General features: G+C 42.1%; 2 protein-coding genes across 3 annotated transcripts; one reads left to right on the top strand and one right to left on the bottom strand.

Moving 5' to 3' along the window:
* The first annotated feature begins 1,012 nt into the window (after window positions 1-1,012).
* On the top strand, window positions 1,013-3,351 carry LOC105558112 (protein arginine N-methyltransferase 1). 2 transcript variants are annotated; one of them, XM_012005632.1, is made up of 2 exons: window positions 1,013-1,110; window positions 1,970-3,351. In XM_012005632.1, the coding sequence occupies exons 1-2, from the start codon at window positions 1,045-1,047 to the stop codon at window positions 3,050-3,052; spliced, it is 1,149 nt and encodes a 382-aa protein (XP_011861022.1). In that variant the 5' UTR covers window positions 1,013-1,044; the 3' UTR covers window positions 3,053-3,351. The 2 variants fall into 2 exon arrangements, with proteins under 2 accessions (XP_011861022.1, XP_011861023.1); XM_012005633.1 differs by lacking the exon at window positions 1,013-1,110 and adding an exon at window positions 1,176-1,635.
* A 358-nt stretch (window positions 3,352-3,709) lies between these two features.
* LOC105558113 (exocyst complex component 5) lies at window positions 3,710-9,090 on the bottom strand. The gene is made up of 6 exons (XM_012005635.1): window positions 8,753-9,090; window positions 8,104-8,547; window positions 7,455-8,032; window positions 5,531-6,019; window positions 4,101-4,608; window positions 3,710-4,028 (listed from the first exon to the last, which is right to left on the bottom strand). The coding sequence occupies exons 1-6, from the start codon at window positions 8,783-8,785 to the stop codon at window positions 3,930-3,932; spliced, it is 2,151 nt and encodes a 716-aa protein (XP_011861025.1). The 5' UTR covers window positions 8,786-9,090; the 3' UTR covers window positions 3,710-3,929.
* Between the last annotated feature and the right edge of the window lie 35 nt (window positions 9,091-9,125).

A 9,125-nucleotide genomic window follows, 5' to 3' on the forward strand; every position in this document is an offset into this window, starting at 1 on the left:
CTTCGAGAAATGTGTAACCAATCAGCTTGCAGCTACTCCGTAAAAGCTGCATGTTGATTGGCTGCGCATTTCTCGAAACTAGAACTTGGACACAGTTCTTGGATCGTGGACACAAGGCTTAATAAAAGTTTGGCCATAACAGCGATTGTGGCGAAATCCACAGTATAACCAGTAGAGGCACTCTCTGTCGGCACCTTTGATCTGAGCGTTCTCACTTTTCCGCCATGTTTTCATAAACGTCAACAGTGTATCAACTGCTAAAAGTGCCCGAACTCTTTTCAGGATTGTATCCAGGAAAGGCGCATACGAACTGGCATACATTGGGTCTGTTTTTTATTGCTGCACTCCTGAACTAGTGCACACTGGTGCAATGAGTTGGAATGAGAGGTAATCTATTTGTTTCATTTTAACTTATTGCACTAGTTCAGTAGTGCAGTAATAAAGAACAGGCCTATTATTTATTGTAAATGGAAATGGCCTATGAAAAACATTGTTTTAATAAAAGTAATTAATGTAATTACTTGCTCCAACGTATAGAAGTCTTTATGCGTTATTCATCAACACTGCGAATTTTTCAATGTCACACCGACTTTGCACTAACGCACGTACAAAAGTCCTGTGATTGGTCATTATAAAAACATGTCGGATGCGCAGTACGGATCGGCGCGAACGTGAAACAAAAGAGCGAGTGCCCCTACTAGTTATGCTGTGCTAGTGCAGTAAGTTAGAGTGAGAAAAAATATACTTGTCTTACTCTAATTTATTGCACTAGTTCACCAGTGTAGCAACAGGAAACAAGCCTTAGGCCCGGTTTCACCAACGCGAGTTAATCTAATCGGTCGGTTAACTTAACAGGGTGCCAACATAAAACTTCTTTATTAACCAAGAAAATAGGTTAATAAAGAAGTTTTATGTTGGCACCCTGTTAAGTTAACGGACCGATTAGATTAACTCGCGTTGGTGAAACCGGGCCTTAAGAATCTAACCACCCGCGCTAGCGACAGCCCTGAGGGACGACCGGTCGTCTGCTGTGACGCAGCCAAAATGGCGACGAGTGATGAAGTGCCGGTAGAAATCAAGCAGAGTCGCGCGTGTATCACGGAAAATTCGGTGAGTTTCATTGAGTCGATCATTTCGGCGAGACAAGAAAGGACTCGTTCTTTCGCATGATATTATCGGCGCGGCGGTGTAATCGGAAGATAATAGACGCGCACCGCTCGAAGCGCGAACGGCCGGGAACGTGGACTCCGTCGCGATATACAGTCTCCTCTCGACTCGCGTCGCGCACAGTGGAGCGCCCAAGGCTCCCGCGGATGTCGGTTGAGAGTAGCCTCGTGACTCCCGCGACACGTTTTCGGGCCGATTCTGTGGAGGACGCGACGCCGAGCGGCGCCCCGGTGACTGATAACGCGATTATCGAGACACGGAGAGTCCGCAGTCACTCGGCGGACGTTCTATATAGGAAGGCGGAAACGATATAGCAGTATATAGCGCGTGCAGGGGCAGGATATCGACTGGCCATTTGATTTCGCAGAGGACGCCATTTGTTTTGGCGGGCACGTGCATCTCGTTGCCGGGCGCTCGCTCGTTGGATTAACGGATCCCGCGCCGCCCTCGTACCTTATGAACGGCATTGTAAATTTACCGCTTAAACAGTATTAGTTGTAGAAACAATATTAGTTGTATATGTGCATCATTCGTTTTCACGAGGTAGATTGGTAATGGAAACCGCGTCTCCACGTAACTTTTTTTTTCTTTTCTTTTAAATCAAAGCCGAGCTTCGCTGGTAAATTGAACAAAGCTCTCCTCTTAGCACAGTCTCGTAGAACGCGAATTGTTACGTCTTGAGATTCGAGACGCCGCTGTAATTAATTTTACGGTTTAACGAACACACAATAAATTAGGGAGTCCAAGTAATTTCCTCAGAAACGCATCGATTGATTTTTAATGCGCCACGAATACATTGCAGACGTCAGAAATGGAATCCATGGACATAGCGGCAGAGCCCACTACTGTGAACAAGAACGCCAGCGTGGCGTCCTGCAGAGAATCCGTGTCCGTTGACGACATGACCTCGAGGGACTACTACTTTGACTCCTATGCTCACTACGGGATACACGAGGAGATGCTGAAGGACGAAGTGCGCACCGTGACTTATCGGAACTCGATGTATCACAATAAGCATCTCTTCAAGGGGAAGACTGTCCTTGACATCGGCTGCGGCACTGGCATTCTCTCCATGTTCGCGGCCAAGGCCGGCGCGGCCAAGGTCATCGGCATCGAGTGCTCCAACATCGTCGAGTACGCGGAGAAGATAGTGGAGGCGAACAACCTGTCCAACGTTATAACGATACTTAAAGGGAAAGTTGAGGAGGTCTCATTGCCCGACGGGATAGAAAAGGTCGACATAATAATATCCGAGTGGATGGGCTACTGCTTGTTTTACGAATCGATGCTGGACACGGTGCTCTTCGCCCGAGACAAGTGGCTCCGCGAGGACGGCATGCTCTTCCCCGACAAGGCGACTCTGTTCATCTGCGGCATCGAGGATAGGCAATACAAAGACGAGAAGATCAACTGGTGGGACGACGTGTACGGATTTGACATGAGCAGCATAAGGAAGGTGGCCATTAGCGAGCCGCTGGTGGACGTCGTCGATCCAAAGCAGGTCGTCACAAACGCATGCCTAATCAAAGAGGTTGATCTTTACACAGTGACGAAGGCCGATCTCGAGTTCTCGTCGCCGTTCACTCTTCAAGTGCGTAGGAACGACTACGTCCAAGCCCTAGTTACGTTCTTCAACATCGAATTCACCAAGTGCCACAAACGCATTGGCTTCAGCACCGCGCCGGAAGTGCCGTACACGCATTGGAAGCAAACTGTCTTTTACTTCGACGAGTACATGACCGTGAAGAAGGGGGAGGAGATATACGGCGTATTCTCGATGAGGCCCAACGCCAGGAATTACAGGGATCTGGATTTCAGCATCGAGTTAGATTTCAAAGGGGAGCTGTGCCAAGTACACGAGACTAATAACTACCGTATGCGCTGATGCGCAGTCGATTTGCGCGCCACTTTCCACTTTTTTCATAGCCCGTAAAAAAAAAGTCATTTACTCAAGCCTGAAGCTCGATTTCTACATTATGGAAAACTATAAATGATCGCGTTTAGAACAGAATATTGTCGACGGTATGTGAAACTGTCCAAACTTCAATTTTGAAGAGCATGGAATGCTTTCTGATTAGACATTTAATATAATGATTTTTATAGACGTTTTCTCCTGTAAACGTGCAAGTGTCTGGATAATTAATTATATTTATAATAATTAAATTCAAACGAATAACATTGTAACGAAGAGATTTTTTACGCGAATTTTCGCGCACAACCAAAAGCAGATTTCTGTGTTTACCTGAATTTATTGATCTGTTTAAAAAAAAAACAAAGTTTCTTTAGTGAAATATGAATGTTTTAGCGATATCTCACTGTAATATTAAAAGAAACTACTTGTAATTAATATCCCTGATGTACAATAAAATATGTAATTGTGCGCTAAAATTCTCCATCCTCGTTTTCTTTTACATTGGATTCTGCTTCGGTAAATGATCAAAAGTCGCGAGGCGTTTGAGAGGATCAAAACTTCAATTTGATTAGTCTTCGCATGATCCTCTTTTTCTCTAATCAATACTTATTGCGACTTGTCGAAAAGTAAGTGAAATAATAAATAGGTTTATTCGGAAGAAACACTTTTCCGCGAGTACACATGTATTTGCAAATCTAATGACAAAGTGAACAAGTCTAAAGGCAACAATTGCGTTTAAACGGCTAATCACGATATTACTTGTTTAAAAGTTATTTCAATCGTTGACCATGGTGGAATAGGCTGAGCACAAAGTTTTTTCTCTTTTTTTTTATTTAAGCAGAGTATGTCATTACGTTGTTATACCTTTTAGACAATTGGCTAACTTCTGTGTCTTGTAATCGGTCCTTAATTGAATAAAATTGAGTAGAACGGTACGATCGAGTGTCATCTGTAATCGTGAGGAACAATACAAAATATATATATTTCTGAAAGCACGAGCGTAGTAAATTATACAACATACCAGCTGGTCTCCCGTACAGACTTGCTTCAAATTTTCTGGCTTAACCAACAGCAAGTTGCACAAGGCGTGCAGAGTATCAAAGAGATTTGTAACAAAGTCAACCTCTAGCTCTTTAATGCACTTGCGATACTCATTCATGTCGCATATCGCGCACATAGCGCCGGCGGAGTTGAACTGAAATGATTGCAAATGATCGTAAATGATCTTGTGGAATCTGATCCCCAATTCCTTAAGAGCGGTATCCAAATGTCTGCCATCCAAGGTGTTTCGTATCAGTCGTATCATCCCGCTCGCGTATTGCACCACGACCAAACAGGCTGGGGTATTCACGGTGTCCACGTCGGTTTCCGGCTTGAAGTCAGTTTTCTTTTGCTCGTTTTGTAAATACACCTTCACCCAGCCAACAATAGCGTTTATACCGCGGTCCAAGCCTGTGTCCAATTTGACGTTTATTTGTTCCAATATCGCTTTCTTCTTCAACAAACAGTCCGCGTGTTTGGATGTCGAGCTAAAAAAAGGGGGGGGAGGGAGGGGGTGACATTGTCTCAGTATTACCAATTTGTATTGCTGTGTAAAAAAGCAGGGTTGGGAAGTAACTCGTTACTTGTAACGAAGTTACAGTTACTTCTTTTTGATAACTCTAACTTAACTTCGTTACTTTCTCTACATCTGTAACTGTAACTTAACTCAGTTACATTTTTTCGATAACTAGTAATTAATTTAATAGTTACTTTATATATATTTTCAACCTCCACAGATCGCATTAGGCCTTGCATTTGCGCATAAACGCCTTTATCCCCTGCCGGAAATAATTCTACAAAATTCTACAAAAAAATTAAATATAACTGCCAGAATGTAAGAAATTCTACGTAAATTTAAAGTGTTATAAAAATCAACATAAAAATGCCAGAATTGGAACACTTTTGTTAATTTTTGTAATATTCTACAGTTGTTTCTCAAAATTTTAAAACTAATAAAGTTTTGTACTAATTTTTACAAAATTGTACATTTTCATGAAATACTACTTGCAATAATTTCTTGATTTGAGAACATTGTAATTTGTGATACTATTTTACAGATATTTTTACAAAGAAATAAATGTTTCAACGAAGATATAAAAATTTCTACAAATTTCTATTTCAAGTCAATTTTTTGTAGTTATTTATAGAAATTTTTTCCGCTAAGGTCGCCGCTTTACAATTCAGATGCAGATTTGATATATTTATTTCTATTGCAAGGGAGTAACTACAAAGTAACGATTCGTTACTTTTCGAGTAACTGTAACTGTAACGCGTTACTTTTCAGAATTGGTAACGTGTAACTGTAACTAATTACATTGTTAACGAAAAAACTGTAACTAGTTACTTTTATAAAGTAACTTTCCAACCCTGTAAAAAAGGCATATCAGACGAGTAAAAAAGCATGCGTACACGACGAGAGGCAGCACGCTATCGTTGAATTGTTCCTCCAGCAGTCGGACAATCGCGTTACACTGATGCACAACGTTAAAGAAGTGAATCTCTGGTTGAGTTCTGCTCTCCGGTATCGGTACACTCTGTAAGCCCAACTCCAACGCGTAGTCTACGTGTTCGCTTATTAAATATTGCAACAATATCTCCAAGATCTGTAGCGCATTTCCAGGTACGTCGACGGGCTGCGAGAGTAATTGACATCTTTGAAACGCGAGCTTGCTTCTTTGTAGTATCGCGATCGCTAATTCCTCCGACAAAAATGTCTCGCCCCCGTAATCTTCTATTTGAGCAATGTTTATATTCGTTCTTGCACCCAACACGGCCTGCAAGTCCCTACGTAGCTCCTGAAAACCGCCCATTTGCAGCTGTTTCTTCTGATGATTCTTAGATTCGTAGTACTCTATGAGCAAAGTCGCGGACTTTTCCCGAAATGCCTTTGTTTCAATACTGAAACAATCAATGGGGCAAATAATTACTGATGAACAACTCTGCCACTTTTAGCAGTGCTACTTTAAGCAATTCCATAGTAATAAATAGGGATGTATCTTTGGGGAGATAGGTATCTCGTTCATTAATTTTTCGGCAAGAATAACGGGCTAGGACCGGACCAGGATTTGGACCTGGGACCTTCCACTGCAGTGATCCTAGATCGTGCGATTTCTGGCGCACGCGCAGTGGTGCAAGCTTGAGCAGCCGCTTAGTAGCGTGTACGTTCTTCTCAACTTGAGGGTTTAGATAGAACTCTTACAAGAAGAGTATAGGAGATATTGTACAAAAAGGTTTTCATCAGTTAAACAAATGTTTAATAAACTGCTCTGTATGATATATACAGGGTGTTCCCGGATTAAATGGCCAAACTTGAAAGATGTATTTAGGACCTCAAAGCAAGACAAATTTTCCTCTGGAAATATGCTCGTAAACGTTCCGTTCACGAGATATTGACTTCTGAAGTTATGAACTGTTAGGAATGAATAATTTCGAAATAATTTAGATTTATCCTCCTTATTGCTTTTTAATAATAAAAATTTAATTATTTTAATAATAAAAATTTAATTATTAAACGTTTTGTTCAAAATGATGGCCTCCATCTTGGAGGCATGCATTGCACCTATCGATGACAGAATGAGTGGCTGACTGACATTGTGCGTCTGTAATTTCGTTACACGCCTGCACTATCCTCCGTTTTAATGATTGAAGATTATTAACAGGCACTTCAGTTTATTCGACGAAAGCATTCAACGAACTAAGTACGATGACACGACGCTTTGTTTACCATGCAAATAAAAGCCTATCAATGACCTTCGATTTCGTAAACAAAGTTCCGTCGTACTGAATGTTTTGCGATTGGTTTTTAAATCGAACAAATTATGATTTACAATTCTCGCAAAACATTTTATGGACAGATGAAGCCATATTTACCAGACAAGGAATTCTGAATCAAAGAAAGTCATATTTCGAAATTATTCATTCCTAAAAGTTCATAACTTCAGACGTCAATATCTCTTGAACGGAACGTTTACGAGCATATTTCCAAAGGAAAATTTTTCTTGCTTTGAGGTCCTAAATACATCTTTCAAGTTTGGCCATTTAAGCACCCTGTATATCATTAATATAAGTTTTAATAAAAAGTCGATGTAAAATTGAATAATAAATAACACTGGTCTCTAGAAACCCTCCCACGTTGTCTGTATGTACGAGTCTTTCATGGTAGTCACGTGATCGCTATGCGCGCGGCAGAAAGGTTCACGCTACTGCGCGTGCGCCAGAAATCCCACGATTTGGGATCACTCCTTCCACTTGCCGGGCGGACGCTCTACCAACTGAGCCACTCAGACCTACACTCGAAATCTTTCTGGCTTACCTAGTTTACTCATCAACTTACCTAATGTAAGTGTCTAAATATTTCTGAAAGATGTTCCTCGTAAGTTTGGCGAGATAAGTCTCGTCAGCGCCCATATTGAAGACCTTAAGGTCATTGGAGAGCTTGACAGTCCTCGTGTACAGATCGTAAAGATTCTTGAGATACTTGTCGGAATCGGTTTTGTCCGCCAACTTGGCCACCGCGTACTTTTGTAGGCGCAGATGGTAAATGTTGAGGACAAACTTGGCCATCACTTGTTCAGGATTAGAGAATACCTGTTGCATAAGCTTGTGATACTTGGTGCACATAGGTATGACGTCTTGAAAGACGTCTTTCCCACCGAAAGAACCCATCTGACTTTGCTCTATGAACGCGTCGATGCACTGCGAGTAGCCCTTGAAGTGCGCCAAGGTGCTCGCCAATTCCCTCATGCGCGGCGCGTCGTCTCTGTTGTGCGCTCTTACAAACTCCTCAATTAGATTGCGTTCTATCTCGTCGTACTTGACGCCAATTTTCTTCTTGGCATGCTCAAATTTCTCAGAGGGAAGTTCCTGGGCTATGAGATGAAGCTTCTGTATCACATCTGCAGCGTCATTCAACTGAAACAAATGGCAATAAATAAACCTTCACCTCGCTGTAATGTGTAATTAATTGACTTGACCATCTTTACCGACGACTTGTCTGTGAAAATTGGATCCGTCAAAGGGCCGGGGCTCAAAAACTCCGAGAAGTGTCTCATCAGCTTTTGAGCCTCAACCGCTCTTGCCCTTGGCGTATTGACACTTTCCAGCTGATCCCCCAGATGTAAAACTTTAGTAGCAACGAGATTTATTCTCTCGTCCAACTGATGAAATAAATCGATAGAGTGTCTATTTCTCTCCTGTAATTCTAATATCTCAAACGTATGCCGAGTTTCTTCTTCCTTCAGCGCGCTCTCCAACTTGTCGCACTTCTTCTGCTGACGTTCTTGTAGTATCTGCAGGTCTTTGATTGCTTGTAGGAAGGTCTCGTGGACGACGACTGGGTCAAAAAAGGACTTTCCTCTATCCTTCGTGTTGTCATTGACAGTTCTCCAAGCTAATCTTTCAACAAATTCTTCGGGGTCAAATGGATCCTGCGAAACAATGGTAATCTATTCATAAACGGTTTGTTGCTGCGACAGAATAAGAAATTATATTAAGAAATTTTTAAATTGTATAATATAAAATTAAATTTATCGAAACGACTCTCGTGTTCTTGTAACAATCTTGAAATGACAGATGTGTTAAGGTTAGGTTTTACACGGTAAAATAAACGGTACGACGGAAAGAGTGAGAAACCTGCTCCAATTCCTTCATGTATTGCTGCATCATCTTGAAGCGATTTACATTTATAGAGCAGCATAAAAGCGAAATCTAGGTTAAGTTATAACATTCGGTCGATTCAGGAAAGCTGCGAGAGCGGCACAACCATCGCCGTCTATTCGTCTATATGCGGATGTTTCATTTATCGACTCGGTCTCGCATTTCAGATCGCAAAAAACGACGTGATCTATGTATGTACGCGATCAACATCTCCGCATTCAACGCGCGCACAAGACACGGTTGACCGAGCTGCTCGGCTGCCGTAGCCGGACGCAGTGATGCCAGCCGAGAACGTTTACCCACTTGGAGTGGGGATGATCCGTTCGGCTACGCGCGCGCGCACGCTCGC

The sequence above is a fragment of the Vollenhovia emeryi genome, unplaced genomic scaffold (genome assembly GCF_000949405.1).
Source record: "Vollenhovia emeryi isolate VEMERY1.0 unplaced genomic scaffold, V.emery_V1.0 DF939380.1, whole genome shotgun sequence".
NCBI lineage: Eukaryota > Metazoa > Arthropoda > Insecta > Hymenoptera > Formicidae > Vollenhovia > Vollenhovia emeryi.